The following is a 21,434-nucleotide window of genomic DNA, read 5'->3' as shown; positions in this document are numbered from 1 at the left end:
TTGGCCTGAGCACTGAAGGGTCATGGGTTCAATTTCCAGTCAATGGCATGTATCTAGCTTGTGGTTCGCTCCCCACCCCTGGTCAGGGTGTGTGTGGGAGGCAACCAGTCGATGTGGCTGTCTCCCATGGATGGTTCTCTCTATTTTTCCCTCCCTCCCTTCCTCCCTCCCTCCCTCCCCCTCTCCCTCCCTCTGTCTCTCTGAAAGCAATGGAAAAAGTATCCTCAAGTGAGGATTAAAAAAAAATGCAAGAAGATAAGTGAGAAAATCTATACACAACCTATTCTTGTTAAAAAGTACATGTACATCCCTGGCCAGTTTGGCTCAGTGGATAGAGCATCAGCCTGCGGACTGATCAGTGGATAGAGCGTCGGCCTGCGGACCGATGGGTCCCGGGTTCGATTCCGGCCAAGGGCACATGCCTGGGTTGCAGGCTCGATCCCCGGTGGAGGGTGTGCAGGAGGCAGCCAATCAATGATTCTCTCACCATTGATGTTTCTATCTCTCTCTCCCTCTCTGAAATCAATCAATCAGTATATATTTTTAAAGTACATAAAAAAATTGAAACAAAATCACTTCAAGGTATAGTAGACCAAATAGAACTTAGGCAAAAGGGTATGGGGTTCAAATAAATCCACAAGTGAAATGTCTCAAGACTCTCATGTCAAAGTGATTAGCAGCACACACACACAAATATTATCAATAGCCAACAATATTCAAACCACAATTGAGGTATGAAGCATAAAAAAAAAATCAGAGCAAGGATATCTATACTAATCTATATATTTAGTTATTGACCTAATGCCTAGAATATATTAAGTGATAATGAATGTTTACAAAAGGAAGGAAGGAAGAAAGGAAGGGAGGGAGAAGGGGGGTCATCTTACACTTTGGTAGGAAGCTCTTCCTAGTGTTTAGTTAAGGCTGATAGGAAACAATCTCGCTCTCGGTCCCAGTGAGTGGGCTTCATGGATGTTCATTTTCCTGACCACACATAGGGTGCTATTTCTCCATCCACTGGATCCCATAGTCTCAGCTAGGGCCTGATTCTGCTTGGAGAAAGGGAGAGGGAGGATCCTTCCTGATCAGGGGAAGGGGTCTCCTTTCCTGCCAGGCCTCCAGCCCACGTTGGATGCCATTTAGCACATTGTGTCAGATTTATGACTCTGATTTTGGCAATGGCTGGGTTCCTCCATCTGTATCTTTGCCACACACACCCTGCCTCTATCTACCACTCTGTTCAGAGAGCAGCTGGGGCATGTGGGATGCACCATGTGTTCCATTCTGGCTGCCCTATTATGGCCTTTCTCATTGTTAGCTGACAAACATCGTATCACTCATGGCAAATGAGAACACCCTCTGGTGAGAAATCATCAAGGCCAAACTCTAGATCTGGCAATGAATGAACTGCAAATGGATTCCATTAGTGCATTTCTCACCCCCCAGCTATACCTGAGATAATCCCAAGGGACAAAAGACATTTAGATAACAGTAAATATACTTTAAAGTAATGAGGTAACGATTCTATCTTGATAAAGTTGTCTTTAAAATATGGAAACCCAAATGGCAAATAAATAAATAACCCTAGCATGTAGTATATCAGTTTGGTGTGCTATCTTTTAGACTTCATTTCTTCACAATGTTTTATAGGAGATCTGGTGAGTGATTAATAAGTGATATAAATGTAAAATATTTAGGGAACAGTTTTTAGATTTCAAATTATAAACAGTCTACGAAAAAAATACACACTGTAAGAGGTATTATAATTTTATATTGTAATGGGGATTCACTCCATGTTGTATGTTGTTGTCATTAAAAAGGCATCTAGAATTACTGGAATATATGTTTTAAGTGCACACACATGCTAGGTGTAGCTCTGATAATTGGCAAGGTAAAAGTCAGTGCTGTTTTGTGACTGTGGGCTGTGAAGTTGAAATTACAGCTCTCTTCCTTCTTGATGTGTGACTTTGGGGAAGTAATTGAATCTTTTTAAGCCTCACTTTCCCCCCTTTTTTCATGATATTGAACATGAGGGTAATAACTGTTGTAGAAAATTGTTGAGAGTATTAACAAATATATGTCAAAACATCTATAAGTGCTCAAAGCATGATTGTTGCCTTTGCTTCCTGGTCTACCTAGGTAAGTATGCCTGTTGGAATTGATTTTTTAAAAATCATTGGCCTTGGTCCTGGAGCCAGGAGCCACGGTGTGACTCCAGCTCTGCATTGCTCCAACCAGGTGTTTGACCTTGAACCTCTCTGGGCCTCAGTTTCTGATCTGTCAATCTGTCAGGCTCTTATCTGTTGGACTAGAAGACCATGAAGGTTCCTTTGCAGCTCCAACATCTTTGCTTTATGATAGGAGCTGACAAGAGAGGCTGATTAAGGGAAACTGAAATCACATCACGGGCTTCAATCTCAGCCCCGTCGGTAAAGCTCTCCAGGCCCAGCGTGGAACTTATATATCCAGTTACTGACCTAATGCCTAGAATATGTTAGTGATAATGTTTCTCTTCCCTTGAAGCAAAGTAGACGCAGCCTACTCCTGAGTCCTCACACTCCTGCTGTCCTGATCCACTGGGTTCCTGAAGGACAGCAGAGGCTGGCAGCCCCCTCTCTGAGTTTTGCTCTGAGGAAGAGGAGAGGGTTCTTTCCACATGTCCCAATATTAATGTCTAAGTGGCTTCAGAGCTTTCAGTCCCGGGGATTTTTATTGATGAATGTTTTTGTTAATCCTCACCTGAGTTTATTTTTTCCATTGATTTTAAGAGAGTGGAAGGGAGGGGGAGAGACAGAAAGAGAAACATTGTTTTGAGAGAGACACATCTGTTGGTTGCCTCACCCACACGCCCCGACCAGGGCCAGGGTGCAACCGAGGTACGTGCCCTTGACCGGAATTGAACTCGGGACCCTTTAGTGCCTGGGCTGATGCTCTATCCTCAGAGCCAAACCGGCTAGGGCAGTCCCAGGGATTTTTAGAAGCTTCCAATGTGCTTTCTGAGAAGCTTCCATAGGCATGAGCATTTCCAAGACGAACAGACATCGTTTTTGCTGTAGGTTTTATTTAAAAGTGACATGGGAGATTTTTTTTTAATGGGTGGCTTTTTACAAAAATATATATTTTATTGATTTTTTACAGAGAGGAAGGGAGAGGGAGAGTTAGAAACATCGATGAGAGAGAAACATCGATCAGCTGCCTCCTGCACACCCCCTACTGGGGATGTGCCCCCAACCAAGGTACATGCCCTTGACCAGAATTGAACCTGGGACCCTTCAGTCTGCAGGCCGTCACTCTATCCACTGAGCCAAACCGGTTAGGGCATAGGAGATTTTTATACATGTAGACTATGCTGCCAGTCCTGCCTGCCAACGTCTTCATACTTTGCTTAAATCTTTCCTGATGGGTGTCACTGGCCAACCAGGTCTGCAGAGAGGGGCTGGTCCTCTCACTGCTCAGTTTTGGTTGTTTTAAGAGCTCTTGACTTCTGCTTCATCACACCTAAGTGTAAATAAAGGAAGTCAGCTCTAGGCACTTCTTATGTTTTCCAAAGCTCAAGGCTTGTGCTAGAATCAAGGTCATTGGGATGATGGATGGCATTTTGAAAATCGTTCAGCAACTGAGATAATAAGTGTTTCATCGATTGCAGCCTCCCTGCTGGTCTTAATCCAGGGGCTGCATCTACCCATTCAGAAGGCTGTCTTAAATTCACACTGGTTAGAAAATGTAGCTCCAAGGTGATACCCTACATTTCTAAAGCACAGTTGTCTCTTATGCCTTTTTTCTGGACAGTGGATACAAGAGAAATGGGAATTTAAAACGAGTTAGTTAAAATACTGCTCTCAATAAAAGTAAAATGCATGATGATCACCAAGGAAATTTATCCTCATGTCTTTTCGGCAAACAATAGTCTTTTGAAGACATAAATGATCAAAGCTCCTTAAAACGGTCACTAGTCACTGACCATTAGAAAAGCTATCTCGAAGGTGGTAAGCAAATCTCTCTGTGGAACAATGTCAGGGCAGAAAACAATCTGTAAAGGAATTGGGAGCACTCACAGACTGAACATAGGGAAATGAATTTGTTTCTTTACATTGTTTTTTAAATTAAATCTTTATTGTTGAAAGTATTATACATGTCCTCTTTTTACCCCCATAAGCCCCTTCTAGCCGGCCCCATCCACCACCCCAGGCCTTCACCACCCTATTGTCTGTGTCTATGGGTTAAAAATTCATGTAAATCTTTCCCAGAAAAAATTGTAAATTGTACGTTAGCAACAAAGAAAATATGCTCATGGGAAAAAAACAACAACAAAACAAAAACAAACAAACAAAAAACCACACAAAAAAGTCCTGTGGTAACATACAAAAAGAAAAAAGATGTGAATTATGAGGCCTTAAAAGGGCTTTCAACAGATGAGATGCTCAGAGCCTGGAAGGGGCGGATGATGAGGCAGGACAAGGCCCTACAATGGCCCCTTGCTTCAGCAGCTGTGCGCGCAGCAGCCCGCACACAGACTTGCATTTACTGAGCCCACTCTGTGATCCACAGTGTGCTTGGGGCTTTTATATTCACTGTGAGAGCTTACAGCCCCGACACCCCCTAAGTGAAGGTTCATAACTTCCTCCACATTGAGCCTTTCTATCAAACTGTGCTTGTCCCTTCCTTCCCTGGGAAATTCTAGCCGAGCTTGTGCATGCGTGCACGCTGCATGCAAATGGCGGGCTGTCCCAGTTCCCTCCGGCTGGGTGTCAAATGCTCTGCAGCTTCAATGCTAAATACTCCCCTGTTAGTTTGTTGTGAGGCCAGGAAAAAGGTTTAATAGCCATTTTCTCATGCCCTGTGGCACTGGAGCGGAGATCAAATAAGGGTAAATCAGATTCTCTGCCCAGTTAAATCCTCTTATCTAAACGGCTCTCTGCCTTGGACTATGAGTGGCTGAGTTTATTGAGGAGGCCCGAGGCAGTAGTCAGCCAGGGTTTCCAAGCTGGTCCGAGTGCGCCCTGTAGATTTCTGGGAAGCGTGGGCCACCACTTTTAGCTAAAGGGTTCTGGACACAATAAATCCTCCAAGCTCTAACTGTTCCTGAAGGTCTGAGACAGCAGGGCCTGTCCCTGTGCAGTTTCTCCCACGTGATCTTGCCTCAACACGAGGCTGATCTTTTCTGACAAAGCACAAAGGAGAAATAGGAAATGACAGGTCAAACACATTGTCGTTTCCCTCGTGTCTTTCTTGTGCGTCCCTGCAGTTTAAATGGGGCTGTGGATGTGCGTCCACAGAGACACAGTGCAGTGTAGGGTGCTAGGCGTTCCTATGGCAAATGTGCGAATGCAGAGAAAACCAAGGGCTGGTCTAGTTCGAGCTACTTTTTTGAACATTGCCATTAGTTAGTGCCACATGAATGCGTTACCCCAGAGGACCCCTGCCTGCTTTTGACTCCAGGGAAAATAGGATATGTGTTTAAGGAGGAATAAAAAAAATAAAGAGAACATAACCAAAAAGCTACAGTTCTATGAAACACCTGACCAGGTACAGGGTTGTAAAATTAAACTCCAGAAAGAAAGTTGAGACCTGGGGATCGAGAATCTGACATTTGGAGCCTATCGATCAGAATGCTCTTTTTCTAGCTCTCATGAAATATTAGAACTGGAGAGCTCATTTAGCCCAACCCCTCCTCTTATTTACAGATGAGACAGTGAACCCATAGAGGGAAGATGACTTACCAGAGGTCACACAGTCACTGGAGGCAAAGCCATGCTGGGGATCCCTGCCTCACCTGTCAGATCAAACCTGAGTTGGACCACTCTGCAAGGTGAAGAATGAAGGGTGCACACTCAGAAGCAGGGCCTGTGCTGAGTTAGGCTCTTGGGATCTGTCCCCGTGGCCCAATAAAGGCTGCTTTTGGATGAGCCATCCCTACCCCTAGGATGGGGCAGAAGAAATGAACACAGCTCCTTGCTCCCAGGCAATGTCTCTGAGTGTCTGGAGAGTTCTGCGTTTTGACCTGATGCTGCTTACTTACTTTCAGACCTTGGGGGAAGATCAAGCACCATCAGCCGGGTTCAAAGGCCACATGGCTCTCTGCCATGAACCCATCAGCTGTAATCAGCCCTGGTTCCTAGCAAGGCCCCTCACTCAGGAAGAAAATAAAAGTGGAGCCAATATCCGCCCAGTCATACAGAGAACTAGCTGGGACCTAGTTCTATTTTTCTATATTTGTTTTTTGACCATGTGTGGCTATACTTTTTAGAATTGCCATTTCCAAGTCTTATTAAAGAGTGGTCATTTCATAATTATTGCCAGAAGAACTGGAGTATACCATTTGTTTTAAAATATATTTTTTGATTTGAAAATAATATGCATTCATGCAGAAGTGGAAAGAAATATATAAAAATATTAAAGAGAATTTTAAAAATGAGTTGTACCATTAACACTCAGAGATAATCATTGTAAATTTTAGTTTATTTCTTACTAGTGTTTTTATATATAAGTACACATTTGGGATTATACTTGCAACACGCACAAGGTATCTTCTTAGGGTCTATTAAATATTTTTTTTTAAATATTAATGGAAAGGATTATTTTTGCATCCTTGAGAAGGCCCTGAGCATTCCTGGTGTTAGGCTGGATGTAGATATAGGGTAGCTGTTGTCAGCCAAGTCTCTGTTTTCTGGGTACCGATCTCAGCTGGGCCAAGTCTCTTTTTGTTACCTGGGTCCCGATCTGGGCTGGGCATGGGAAGCAAGAAGCAGCCATGGGGGCAGGAGACCTCCCTCAGAAGGGGCAAGTGTTCAAGCCCCTGCATGGTTGGGGGGTGAGGATCTGTGTCCCACCTCTGTGGGTCTATTAAATATTAAGACCCAAAGACAACCACATCCTACACGTGGCCTTGGTCCCCTTGGGAGGAATCATCGCTTGCCCACAGGGCAGCATCACATGCTCCTCTTCAGCATGTGTCCTTGCCGTGGTCCAGCAGAGCATTACAGCTCAGGTGTAAGGGGACCACAGGTATATAAGAGGATGCAGGACCCACCAGGCTGAAAAGCCTCATGTCCTGTAGGAGCTGATACAGGCATAGCTTTCATGGCCCCAAAATGGACATGCCAAGTTTCTGGCGTCTCTGCCCTCGAACGTCAAAGCATGGTATCTCCTTGGCTAATTATAGTTCTCTGAGTCCAGAGGGATTCACCAATCAGGGCTTAGTTTTGCCTAGTAATATACAGCATTTTAGACATGTTTAAACATTTATTCTATTCTCTTTCTTTTTCTAGGGAAACAAAGACAGAAAATTAAGAGAATTTTAGATTATCTTGGAGAAGGGAAAAAGGTTTCCCTTCTATATTCAATTTTTAGCCTTTAAAAAATCTTAACAATAAATCACAAGCAGGTTTCATTGCTATTAAAGGTGTTTCAAAAACATGGCTGACCCAAACTGTATTTACACAATCCTATAGTAGTGTGTATTTAGCTAGTTCCAAGTTTTTTTTTTAACTATTAAACTATTGCTGAGATGAAAATCCCTTTAGACAAATCTTTGTATTTCTTTAAAACTCTGATTATTTCCATAACATAAATTCAGAAAATGGAATTAATGATTGGTTCTGAAGTTTATAAAACTCTTAGTACATGGGCTATGTCTCTTTAAAACAGTTGTCAATAAAATGGAATTAATGATTGGTTCTGAAGTTTATAAAATTCTTAGTACATCTCTGACAAGCTAGCTGCTCTTCAGGAAGAAAATATCACTTTACACTCTAACTAGAATTGAATAAAAGCATCCGCACCTTCAACAACATGGGCTATGTCTCTTTAAAACATTTGTCAATTTTCTATGGGAAAAGTGCTGTATTTTTAAATATTACTTTTCTTTAATAATCGGTGAGTTTAGAATTGTTTATATGCACACAGCCAACTCATGGTTTTGCTACTTGTCTATTCTTGTCCTCTCCCATTTTTACTTCGGGAAGTTCATCTTTTTAAGTATGAAGGATATTTACATTTGAGTCTCACATGCTGCAAACTTTTTTGCAGGTTTTATATACTTTTTCTTCTGATAGAAATGTTTATTTTTAGGTAGGTGAATCTACCAGTCCTTTTCTATATGCTTGCATCGACAATCCTAAGTGAGATTGTTGTGACTATTGAGGGTGCTTTGTGGTTGGGTTTCCAGACAGGTTCTTTCTCCCCTGCTTCTAACCACTTAGTACATACATGCCAGACACCGAGCTAAGTCATGTTTATGTATCATCTGATTTAAGTCTTGAGACAACTCTATGAAATAGTTGTCACATTACCCCCATTTTTTATGGGGGCGGGGGCAGGCAAAGAGTGACTTGCCCAAAGTCACACAGCCAGCATTTGAATCTAGGTGTCGGATTGCAAAACTGGTTGTATTAATCACTCTGACACATCATGTTTAATCAGTGCTGACCCTCATCCCTACAGCAGTCTTATCAAAATGATTAAAATAATAAAGCATTATGATTCCTTATGTTCACATTACCTTTCAAAAGTTTATTCCATTTCTCATCTCAAAGCAAGCAAAAATATGCATAGAAAACAATACTGGAGCTGAATGTCTGAGCAATCAGTATATTCCTCAGCACACCAGCAAGTACTTTTATTACTGTCCAAAAAAGAAGGGAGAAGGAGAGGGCAGCTTGGGGAGGAGGCAGAGGTAGGAAGGCATTTATTGGAAGAAAAGTGGGGAAATGATCACTGAGATTACATCCCAGACAATCTGACTTTGTAGCATGTTTAGGCACAGAAATGTTTCTTTTAAAACCCTCGCCAAGTCATTTTTAAAATTAAAATGTCTAAGTGTTAAATCACTTTACCAGATAATCCAGATATGTGAGCTTTATGCTTTGAAACAGTCCCCCTAAAGGATTGTCTGGCCTTTGTTTAGGCCTCATGAGAGAAAGGAATGAAATAAATGAAGGTAAAGTTACAACTTAATTGAATGTGATGTAACGTGAACAGAACCAGAGCATCAAGAATGAATCAGAGCAAACATCAGGTCAAGCGATTGCTCTCATCTCTGGAAGTTCAATCAAAACAGCAGGAGACAGGCCCCGGGGATTCTACTCCACTCTGATCCAGAGGCTTTATATCAACCCCGGCATTTGCATTCAAGACCTCTTCTTAATACACACCACCCACCGTATATTTTTTCATGAGCACAGTAGCTGTCCTTCACACATTAGCCGACCATGCCTGTTGAGTTATGACATTCACACATGCATATATATATATATTTAAATTCAGATACCAGAAAGCAAAAGCCACTTATAAAAGACAAGACCTATTTCAATGAGCTTTTATGCAGAGTTCCACTGACTCTGTTTTGGCTGAAACAGGACACCCCTGATAAAGCTGCTGCTGAATGCCCAGGAAGGGAGGAAAGAGGAGAGAAGGCAGACAGAAATGTGGTTTAGCATCTGACGACAAAGCAGGGAGTCTATTTCTGTACTTACAATAGCAGTCGGGGTGGCAGCCAGCACACAATAGAGCACCAGAGGGGTGATGAAGCTTTCTTCCTCTGTCCCCGGGTAAGGCTTCATTAAGTCTCCGTCATGACAGAAGAATCCTTGGATGTGCACCTGAAAAGTGTCAGTGCATTCGAAGTAGTAGGCAAGCAGCACTGTCCCGGCCATGATGACAAGCTGAAAATACAGCATGGCCACACAGAGGCATTAGCAGGGCTTCGCAGCAGCGCTCGCCCCTCAGAGCACAGTCCCTCCATCACCCCGCAGCTCTCCTGGTATTGGTATTGGCGCGTGTGTGCGTGCCTGGCTCGGCATGCTCCGGGCTCTGCGAGTGTGTGCTCGCCTGTCTGCCTTGTAACATCTGTTATCTAAACCTTCCAGCAAATAACGCACAGCTCCCATCTGAGAGGCACAGCACAGCAAGGCGTGCAGGAGACCCAGCCTCTGTGGCCACCCTCTCAGAGGGTACGTGGGAGCCAAGGCAATATTTCCATTCAGGACAGAGGTGAAAAGTCAAAGGGCAGTGGCAGAAGAATTGGCAAGATGTAGATGTGAGATCTGTTCATGAGAAGTTCCATAAACTGTGAGAGGTAGACTTACCTTATTATAAAATATTAGAGGCAGGGAAATCATGAATGAATGACAAAGGAAGGAAGGAAGGAAGGAAGGAAGGAAGGAAGGAAGGAAGGAAGGAAGGCAGGCTACTACTTTCATTGAAAAACGGGAAAGATAAAAATGAAGTAAACAAAAGCAAAAACATACATATACACATCCACATACATATGGTGTAAATTGTAAACGGACTCAATAGAAAAGAGAATAGAAACTTTTAGGACATAGACTTGTCTTAACATCAAATATATTGAAATCAACAATAATGGTCATATGTCTAAATTTGAAATTTTGAATAGCTGCCTGACCAATTTAATCCTGAAAGCAGCATCCAGAGAGCATTGAATGAATGAGTGAATGAATCAATTAATTGCAGGGCATGACGTAAAGAACAGGAAAGCTTGGAGACTCAGGGTGGTAGAGGTAGGTGGGAACTTGGGCAGCCTATGGGACAGAACAGACCCATTGGCATGAGTCCCCTTGCCTTTGCTCCCCCATGAGTAGCCATGAACCCCTCCTTGTCATTTTCAAGCAGTTAGAGATGCACAGATGCAAAAATAGAACAATTCAGTTCTCGATTTCTTTTCCATAGAATATTCTCTCGTGACCATATATTTAAATAAAAGCTTATGCATTTACTGCAGGGACAGAAACACCACATTGGTTCCACTTGCAGGAGCAGAGAGGCCTGTCTGCTTTGCCGCACTGATGACACTGCACAATTAGCTATCAGCATCCTCCCCTTCTTCCTCCCTGTATAGGCCATGGTTCATCACTGTCTAGGTTTACACCACTGGTGCCAGCTGGCACACTTGCCATCTCTGTTGCCTTCTCCAGCCCCCTTTAGGGGGGATGCATGGCGGGAAGCCATAATGTTGGTGTCACATGAGCAGATGGTGAAGCCGTGCTGGACCCAAGAGCTGGTGGAAAGGTTGACGATGTCAGTGAGAAAGGAGCAGCTATGGCTGTGGGGTGTGTGTGGGGGTGGGAGTGGGGGGGGGGATAATGAGGTGTAAGGAGCTTATGTACCAGGGATTGCCCTCAGCTGTCTCTTTCTAAGAACAACAATCCAATGTACCCTGTATATGAAAATGCATTAATTCCTGATCATTCCACAAGGATTCAGAAGGCAGAATCCACCACTACTTGAATTCCAGCCTCTGAGGGTTGAGAGCACTGTGTTTCTACCCGGGATCTCTGCGGATCAGAGAAAAGTGAATGTCACAAACAGTCATAGCTGGGAAGGGCACAAAGCTGAGAGAAGAGGCTGAGATGATACGAGTGTTTTCCATCAGTCTGTAAAGTCTGGAGCAATTGCAGAGCACTCATTTATATGACCTGATAGAAGCCGAGAGAGCAGGGGAGAGGCAATGGTGGTATAGACTCACCTGAGTGAATGTGTGTGTGTGTGTGTGTGTGTGTGTGTGTGTGTGTAGTGTATCAGAGTGTGAGGGCAAAGACATAAGCTCATGACTTACCCAAAATCCACCAACCAATCAGAAACTCCATAAAATTGAAGGTGTTGCCCACTATGTCCATTTGTAGAGGCCTGCTGCCCTGTGGGAGTAGGATATGCTAACAAGGTCTTGGGCTGCTCAGCTTTTAAAGATGATACTGCGGGTTAGAGAAAGGATACACAAACTGTGTTCAATTTCTTCTCAGTTAAGTACTAAAGGAAGGTGGCCCTGGAAATCATTCCTGAGGGTAGCTGAATGTTCTCTTGGTCATGATGTGCCATGTTTAGCCATTATACTCTGATGACATAAGGAAGAATTAAGAAGGAAAATACCCCCATAATTTGGAGATGAAGGCCTAACCTTTGGTCTCCGTTCTGCCACTGACTGGCTTTATAATCCTAGACATATAACTTTGGCTTTTCTGAGCCACATTGGGGGGAAAAACCCTAATGAGCATAACATAACATGGAAAGTGGAATTAAATAAGAAGACTTGGAGAAAGTCTTTGCGTAGCATATGATACATAAAGCATTATGTAATAGTACATATGTTATACAAGTACCTATAATCAATGAAAAAATTAACAAAAAAAGTCAGACCAATATAAGAGATGAATAGCCAAAAACAGTTCTGATGGAATAAATGCATACATTATTTGGATTTCCTTTAATTTATGAACATAGCTAGGCCCATAGCCCAATTCTCCTTTAGGCCAAAGACTGGTGAATTTTTGCCTAGGCGAGTTTGAACCAAGTTAATCTTTAGTCTTCATTGTATTCTAATGCAGCAGTCTCCAACCGATGGTCTGCAGACCACTGGTGGTCCGTGAGATCTGGAAGTTTGGCGACTGCTGTTTGGGGCAGAATTCTGAGCTGGCTCCCAAAATTTTTGCCCCAGGTGTACATGTTTGGTATAACCCTTCTTTCTGGGTGTCAGTAAGACCTATAAATATAATAGGATGTCACTCCCTTGATTATGTTACATTATATGACAAAGACTTAGGAATTGTGATGATGTAATTAAGGTCCCTAGTCAGTTAACTTTGAGTTCATGAAAAGGGAGATTATCACGGCTGGGCTTGACCTAATCCGATGAAACCTTTAAGTGAAGTCAAAGAAGTCAAAGCATCAGAGACACTGAAGAAACAAACCACCAAACTGGAAAAGACCACATGGCCAGGAATGGCAGGCTGACTCCGGAGCTGAGGGTCTCGGTGCAATAGCTGCAAAGAACTGATTTCTGCACAACCAGTGAGCCTGGAAGAAGACCCTGAGCCTCAGGTGAGACACAGTCCCAGCTGACATTTTAACCTCCACCTAATAAGACACTGAGCAGAGAACCCAGCTAACTCACACCCAGACTCCTGACCCACAGAAACTGCAAGATATAAGGCTGTGTGGTTTTAAATGCCTATGTTTGTGGCAATTTGTTACATGGCACAGAACACTAATGTCAGCAGAGAAGCTCTCGGCGATCTCTATGAGCAGGTCAGTCTCAAAGGGATGCTCTAATGGGGCAGCAGAATTGCAGCTCTTATGCTTTCCCTGAATCTCCTTCATTATGCAGTGATCCCGGAGGCGGCATTTCAACACCAGGATCCTCTTTTATTATTTTCCTCTGTGGTTCCCAAACTTGAAACATGTTTCCTTAGCATTTGTAAGTCCTGTTTACTTTAGAATAGTTAACTTGATTTCTAATTTTAATGAAGTAATTATTTTAAAATTAAATGTAAGAGCAGGTATTCTGACTGGCATGAAATGAACAGAGTAACCAAACCCCAAATCAAAGAAATCAGATATTTTGTCATTCCTTATAGGTTTAGCATGGATAAATGTACATTTCACTTCTACTCAAGCTTTTTAAAAGACAGAAAGTATCTCACTGGTCCTGGTAGTTGACATCATCTGAGATGTTCGTCCAGACCCTGATGTCCTCTGAGAATTACACATGAACCCACAGTCATGCTTGTACTGCAAGACTGATTCCCTGGCTTGCAGCCCACTTGAACTATGGCATGAGCTTCTCTCTCAAGAATCTGAAGAGAGATACATAGACCTTTATTTAAAAAAAAAATATATATATATCTTCAGAGAGGAAGGGGGAGAGAGATAGAAACATCAATGATGAGAGAGAATCATTGATTGGCTGCCTTCTGCATGCCCCACACTGGGGATTGAGTCTGCAACCTGGGCATGTGCCCTGACCAGGAATTGAACTGTCACCTCCTGGTTCACAGGTCAATTCTCAACCACTGAACCATGGCTGCTGGACGATTCACAGACATTTGTGTGTCTTTGTTGACCACTTGAACTCAGGACTTACAAATGCAAGAACTACGAGCTGCCTAGTGTGGCCATCTATACCTGGAACAGCTGTGAAAGCTAATGGACAGATACATAGAGAAAAAAATAAAGTGGACATGCAAAGTCAGGAGACCAGAAAGCCTGGGGAGAAAGAATAATCTTGGTTCTGTGGTTTTTCAGATTCTCATTTTAGTTTATGTGGAAGCCAGTCTATGCTTCTGGGATTCATAGGATTCACTTTTGTCCTTCTTTAAAAAATTCCTTTTTGGCTTCACATAATGCAATTGATTTTTGTTCTATGAATCTAAAGAGCCATATCAAAAAAAACCTATGCTGTTCTTATAGGATATAGTCCTTTAGGGCTCTGTAACAACCTCTGCTCCAAATGCACACATACTCTTAGGTTTGACTTCTTTATAGGAATGAATATAATTGGGCAAGCTAAGAATAACACGTGGGTGAGCTGAATGCCAGTCATTAGACACTGACGCCAAAGGCATCACTTCCCTCTTGCAGAGGAAGAGGAGAAAAGTGAAGATGTGAGATCAGGGCCTTTGCTATGTCGCCCACTCCAGTCAAAAACACTAAAGAAAATCTTTGGGGCTTTAAAGCTGATGTTCTCCATCCACTTCCCCACGCAGTGAAGGCTGAGGGTCACTGCAGGCGCTGAAGTCCTTGTTGAAGTCCCCGCTCCGGAGCCTCTCACAGTGGACAGGAGGGCGTGGCCTTTTCCTCATTTCCAGGTCCTTCTGACTGTGGCTGTGAGGTGAGCTGATTAACAGGCTGTGTGGATGCCTTTGAAGGCACATTTTGTGACTCAATTGTCACCTGAGAAAACATCCCTGGGCCAGGATCGGTAACCAGGACCAAATGGCTGCTTCTCAGGGACCATTGACCTTCAGGGATGTGGCCATAGATTTCTCTGAGGAGGAGAGGGAATGCCTGGACCCAGCTCAGCAGAAATTGTACATGGATGTGATGTCGGAGAACTATAGCAACCTGGTCTCTGTGGCTATGTCACCTGAAGATGCCCAGGCCTTTTTGCCAAAGCCCAGAATACAAGACTTATTCTCTGAAATAATACTGAGTACATATAATGGAAACACAAGCTATCAATAGAATGCACATTGGAAAAACTTTAAGCAAAAGTGATATCTTAATAATCATCCGAGAACTGAGTTTGCAGAGAACCATTATAAAAGTGGAAAAGTCTTTGACCAAATGTCCGATCACAATATGCATCAGGTTATTCCTATGGTGGAGAAGACACACAAAGGAAGTAAATGTGTCAAGTCTTGTCTGCAATCTTCAAACTACACTGAAAAGAGAATATTCATACTGGGGAGGAGACTTACAAATGGAATGTGTGTGGTAGAGTCTTCAGTCAAATATTCAATCCAAATAAACTGCAAAAAATCTATACTGGAGAAAACCTTATAAATGAAAAGATTCTGGTAAAACACCTAATTGGCTCTCAGGTTGTACTCTAAATCAAATAATTCATCCTGGAGAGAGGCCTTACAAGTGTAAAGAATGTGGCAAAGCCTTTAGTCGATCCTCACACCTTAATCGTCATCAGCGTGTTCATACTGGAGAGAAGCTTTATAAATGTAGAGAATGTGGCAAAGCCTTTAGCCGGTCCTCAAACCTTACTATGCATCAGAGAGTTCATAGTGGAGAGAAGCCTTATCAAGGTAGAGAATGAGGGAAAACCTCAGTCAGTCCTCAAGCCTTAATTGACATCACAGAGTTCATACTGGACAGACATCTTTTAAATGTAGAGATTGTGGTAAAGCGTTCCTCCACCGTTCAAGTATTATTCGACATCAAAAAGTTCATACTGGAGACAAGCCTTACAAATGTAGAGCTATGCATCAGAGAGTTCATACTGGAGAGAAGCCTTATCAAGGTAAAGAATGTGGGAAAACCTTGGTCAGTCCTCAAGCCTTAATTGACATCAAAGAGTTCATACTGGACAGACACCTTCTAAATGTAGAGATTGTGGTAAAGCATTCCCCCACCGTTCAAGTATTATTCGGCATCAAAAAGTTCATACGGGAGACAAGCCTTACAAATGTAGAAAATGTGATAAAGCATTTAACCACTCTTCATCCCTTACTCATCATCAGAGAGTTCATACTGGAGACAAGCCTTACAAATGTAGAGAATGTGATAAAGCATTTAACCACTCTTCATCCCTTACTCATCATCAGAGAGTTCATACTGGAGAGAGGCCTTATAAATGTAGAGAAGGTGGCAAAGCCTTTAGCCGGTCCTCACACCTAACTATGCATCAGAAAGTTCATACTGGAGAGAAGCCTCATGAATGTAGAGAATGTAGCAAAGTCTTTAGCAGGCCTCAACCCTTACTGCACATCAGAAAATTCATACCGGAGAGAAGCCTTATACATGTAGGGAATGTGGCAATGCTTTTAGGTTGTTGGAGACCAGGTGTAAGCCGACAAGGTCCTTGCACCTGAAGGGGCTAGCAAGGCTGGGACCCTTACCCACACTGTTTTCCCAGACTTGTTTGGATGGCGATTATCAGTAGAATGAGAGTAACCTTTGTAGAATGAGAACAGCCTTTCATGGTTTACCAAGAAGTCTGTAACTATTTACTGAGATTTGCTGTACCGAGAACTTGTCCTTCCGCTCTATCTCTCCCTTAGAGATTAAGAGGAACAAAGAATACATTCCTCTTGACAGACCTCCTATTCAGTGTCTTGTGTATAAAAGGCGTTAAGTGCTTAATAAATTTGCTGCAGTTCCTCGAATGAGCTGCAGTCCTCCTGATCCCGCTTTCCTGTCTTTCTTTCTTTTCTCAATTCCCACCTCCCTACCTCAGCCCGGCTCAACCTGTCAGGCTGGCCCTGACATTAGGTGGTCCTCAAACCTTACTTATCATCCAAGTGTTCATACTGGAGAGAAGCCTTATAAATGTAGAGAATGTGGTAAAACCTTTACTGCCTCAGCATCCCTTACTTATCATCAGAGAGTTCCTACCAGAGAGAAGCCCCATAAATAAAGGTGATGTGGCAAAGCCTTCCGGCATTCCTCAGGCTTTACTGACCATCAGATAACACATACTGGAGAGTAGCCACATGCATGTAGAGAATGTGACAAATCCTTTGGCAGCTTCCCAAACCTTACTGCATACCAGAGTGTTCATATTGGAGAGAAGCCTGATAAATGCAGAGGATATGGCAAAGACTTTAGCAAATCCTCAACCCTTACTGTACAGCAGAGAGCTCATACTTGAGATAAGTCTTACAGAAATGAGAAGTGTCATTAGTCCTTTAACAGTCGTGAGAACTTTGAGAATATCACAAAATTCTAACTGGGAAGAAGGCTTATGCATATGAAAAATGTAGAAAAGCCTTTAAAAGGCATTCTTGTATTACTGTGCACGAGAGACTTTATACTGAAGAGAAACCTTACAAATGTAGAGAAGAGAATGTGGTAAAACCTTTACTGCCTCAGCATCCCTTACTTATCATCAGAGAGTTCCTACCAGAGAGAAGCCCCATAAATAAAGGTGATGTGGCAAAGCCTTCCGGCATTCCTCAGGCTTTACTGACCATCAGATAACACATACTGGAGAGTAGCCACATGCATGTAGAGAATGTGACAAATCCTTTGGCAGCTTCCCAAACCTTCCTGCATACCAGAGTGTTCATATTGGAGAGAAGCCTTATAAATGTAGAGGATATGGCAAAGACTTTAGCAAATCCTCAACCTTTACTGTACAGCAGAGAGTTCATACTTGAGATAAGTCTTACAGATATGAGAAGTGTCATTAGTCCTTTAACAGTAGTGAGAACTTTGGGAATTTCACAGAATTCTAACTGGGAAGAAGCCTCATGCATATGAAAAATGTAGAAAAGCCTTTAAAAGGCATTCTTGTATTACTGTGCACGAGAGACTTTATACTGAAGAGAAACCTTACAAATGTAGAGAATGTTGTAGAGCCTGTTTGCACAGCTGAAAATTTACTTAATATCAGATTTTTATAGTGGAGGACAGCCTTACACTGTACAAAATGTGAAAAAGTGCCTGGCTGGCATGGATCTGTGGTTTAGCTTCGACCTATGAACCAGGAGGTGCAATTCCTGGTAAGGGCACCCAGGTTGGGGACTTGATCCCCAGTGTGTGGCATGCAGGAGGCAGCCGACCAATGATTCTCTCTCATCATTGATGGTTCTATCACTCTTTCCCTCTCCCTTTCTCTCTGAAATCAATAAAAATGTATTTGTTTTAAAAAAAAGAAAGAAAAGAAAATCTTTGGAAATACAATTGCCCAAACACCCGGGATAGTTAGCCCTACTCTAGGGAATGACAGGTGTGATGTGTGCAGTAGACTTATTATGTAAATAAGTAGGTGGGGTGGGGGCTTTGAGTGGGCATAAGGGAGGAAAATCTCATTAATCTATAAGGCTGAGGCCTTCTCAATTTTTAAAAAGCCAGTTGAAGAAACTACACTTAAACTATAATTTCCAAAGGAAATGCAATTTTCTTGCCATCTTTAAAATTTCCTTCATTAATAATCAAAAGAGGTTTCCAGTAAAAGAGATATGGCTTTAATCAGCAGACATAGCCTCCGGGTGAGCAAACCTTGATAGCACAAGTGAATGCACAAGCCTAGTGTTTGAATCATCATCATGGCAGTTTTTGTTTTCTAACTGAGCACTGCACTGGCTTGGGGGAGGGCGGTTTGTCTTTCTGCGTAAAGAGTGGCTTTCTAATTGGTCCTAACAAATCGTTTTGAGTCTTGTGCCTCCTCTGAAGAAAAAAAGAGAACTTCATTGTTACTTCCTTTGGCCTGTCCGTGTTATAATAATATCCACATTAAAAATCCTAATGTATGATGTTGCAAATAAAAGTAATTTATGACATTCTAATCCACTTAATCTTGGAGAAATAGGAGAGAATAGGATTTCAGCCCAACAAAAGAAATTTGCCTTGTTATTATGGCTCCACCGGAATGGGATTGAGCTCAGTGAGGCTCCATGGTATGTCTGATCCTGTACTTTCCTTATTTGGGGGTGGGGGCATGTAATGGGTTTTTCATCCCTAGGAATACTGTGGTATAGGACACTAGGTACAGATGCTGTAAAGAAGAACCCCGAGTGGATGCACACTGGCTTAGCCGAACAGTAGAGTCCCTGAAATGGCTCTGGAAGTCCCCCTTGAGCACCTCTGCAGTGCGATGAGATGTCTCCTCCGGTGCTTCTACAGCTCCCTGGCAAAACCTGCAGGACCCCAGGCCGCACAGTTTGCATCGCCATCTCTGATTTTCCTGTGTCTCCCTCCACCAAACTGTGAGGCCTGAAGGGAAAGTGTCCTTCATATCTGTAACTCCAGTTTAGCACAGGTACATAATAGATTTTAAAAATATATCAGTTGAATGAGTGGATGAGATTCTAGAATTCATTTCACTCACAGTAATTCTGGCATCTGTCCAACAAACATATAACCTGAAACTGTTTAAGACATCTTATTAGCATATTGGCTAAAACTAAAGTTTTGAATATAAATCAACATGTTCTGAACAGTTATGTCTGGTATGCAAGATCTTAATAGGTGCTTTGAAAAGAAAGAGTTGTAATTATTTTGCTCTAAAAATGAGGGATATTTTCATGGACCTACTGTTTCATGGTTTTAAATGTAATATATATAATATATATAATATATATTTATAATCAGTTGCTATTAAGTATTAAAATCACACTGTTATCTCTTAAATGAAAATTATGGAGACTTCCTATTTGTTATTTACAACATGAATCCTCTTCTCATCATGAGTCTTTAAATTACAGATCTATTTGGGGGAAAAGCAAGCACTATAAAAGATTTTATGACTCTAAATGAGAATAAAACATATAAAAAACACTGAATATTCTGCATGCCGTGTAGAACAAATGTTAATGATTCAAACAAAAACCCCAGCAACACTAAAAAACACAAGGTAGAGCTTCCTGTTTCCTTTAAAATAATTTTCGACAGAAGTACTTAAGATACCGTTCTCATTTCCCTACCAGAAAGCAACATGATTCTTCTTTCTCCAAATGCCTTGCTAAGTTTCTTGGGAATTAGGCAAATGAGAAGAAAAGGAAAGACATTTTTCCAAATCAACCAGTTTGTTCTTCTTTCTAATTAAAACAGGTAAATCTCAATGTTGCACAAGATTTAGATGTTCTCATTTTCCTTTAAAAATTACCAGGTAGGGACTTTCCATATGTTCCTTAAAATTACTGGTTAAGTTGCCTCTGTAATAGTGCCTCTCCCAAACACACTGCGCTGCATAAATGAACACAGACCCGATGCTCACTCACACTCCTGGAGACTGTCAGATCACAGGTGCTCAGGCCTGCACCTGCTTCGCTCCGGCTGCATCTAAGCAAAGTCAGTTATCCTACTGAAAGCAATTTCGTGAGCATCTAGGTTCATTTCGCTTGTCAGGCTTCGCTCTGTGGGAGTAACGTTTTGCATCGATGGAAATGCTCTTTGTCTGTACTCTCAATATGGTAGCTACTAGCCATGTGTGGCTCCCAAGCCCTTGAAACGTGGCTACTGAAACTGAAGAACAGACTTTTAAATCTTATTTTATCTTAATTTATTTAAAGTTATATAGCCACACATGTCTAGTGGCTTCCGATGAGACAGGACATGATGACTTCATTAGCAGGGTTGTACCATGAACCAAACATAAATTTGAACCTTTTAAAAAATTATAAAACACTCTAATCAGAATTAAATCACCAGAGATTAATCATTATTAACATGTAGTATCTATTTTTCTAGACTTTTTCCTCCCTTCCCATATGAACACACACAATCATAGGTAGATTTTAAAATGTATAAACTAGAATTACACTGCACATGTTGTTCCATAGCTTGCATATTTTGATTATCTTCCTATGTTAGTAAATAGAGAGCTTTACAGTTACATGAGTTAATATATTCCCCCCCCCTTTTTTTGCTAAGCCAGTCTCATTTTTGTTATTTCCCATCAAGTAAACTGACATAGATGTGTTCAGGGACCAGCTTCACCTTTAGGGGTAGCATGCTGGGTGTACCAAGGGCTCCTTCTCAGGATGAGAGATGACAAGTAGGTGCAAACTCAAAAGAGGAGAGCTGTGCATGCAGGCAGAAGTCGTTAACATTATTTATACTCAAGAGGAAACAAATGAAGGGTTTTGAGCAGGGAAGTGACACCTTCAAACCTGTCATTGGACAGGGTGACCTTGGCAGTAACCCACGTTAGAGTGCAGCAGAGTCCCTTGTCAGAGAAATCAGAGTTGGCAGAAAGGTCTGTTTACAGGTCAGTTACCAGGGACTCGGCCTATCACTGATCCTGCTGTGCCATGGCATTTCTGGAGCAAGCTCACAAAATCCCACTTAGTTCTCTCACAACAGAGAGGAAGTAAAATATCGTGTAAGGTTAGTTTTCAACTACTATTACGAAGATATAAAGAAATTCATTAATTGAACTTTTGTTGATAAACTATGCCAGGCATTAGAGAAACAGCAGTGCACAAAGTGAAGTCTCTGTCACATGGGGAGGCCGTAAAAAAGGG

General features: G+C 42.1%; 1 protein-coding gene and 1 pseudogene across 3 annotated transcripts in view; one reads left to right on the top strand and one right to left on the bottom strand.

Moving 5' to 3' along the window:
• The window catches only part of PLPPR1 (phospholipid phosphatase related 1), a 118,433-nt gene that overhangs the window by 28,265 nt on the left and 68,734 nt on the right, over nucleotides 1-21,434 (bottom strand). The window contains exons 1-2 of one of the 3 annotated variants that reach the window (XM_014543234.1): nucleotides 20,908-20,958; nucleotides 9,474-9,662 (exon numbers count right to left, since the gene is read on the bottom strand). In XM_014543234.1, the coding sequence (XP_014398720.1) occupies nucleotides 9,474-9,662; nucleotides 20,908-20,922 (204 nt within the window). In that variant the 5' untranslated portion in view covers nucleotides 20,923-20,958. Of the gene's footprint in view, nucleotides 1-9,473; nucleotides 9,663-11,575; nucleotides 11,595-20,907; nucleotides 20,959-21,434 lie in introns of those variants that run through there. The other 2 variants (XM_005870668.2, XM_005870667.2) reach the window with 2 other exon arrangements.
• Nucleotides 8,668-17,624, top strand: LOC106726840 (annotated as a pseudogene).

This window comes from Myotis brandtii, unplaced genomic scaffold (assembly GCF_000412655.1).
Source record: "Myotis brandtii unplaced genomic scaffold, ASM41265v1 scaffold320, whole genome shotgun sequence".
Classification (NCBI taxonomy): domain Eukaryota; kingdom Metazoa; phylum Chordata; class Mammalia; order Chiroptera; family Vespertilionidae; genus Myotis; species Myotis brandtii.
Note: the sequence above shows the minus strand (reverse complement) of the source record. Positions and strands in the feature narration are given on the sequence as shown.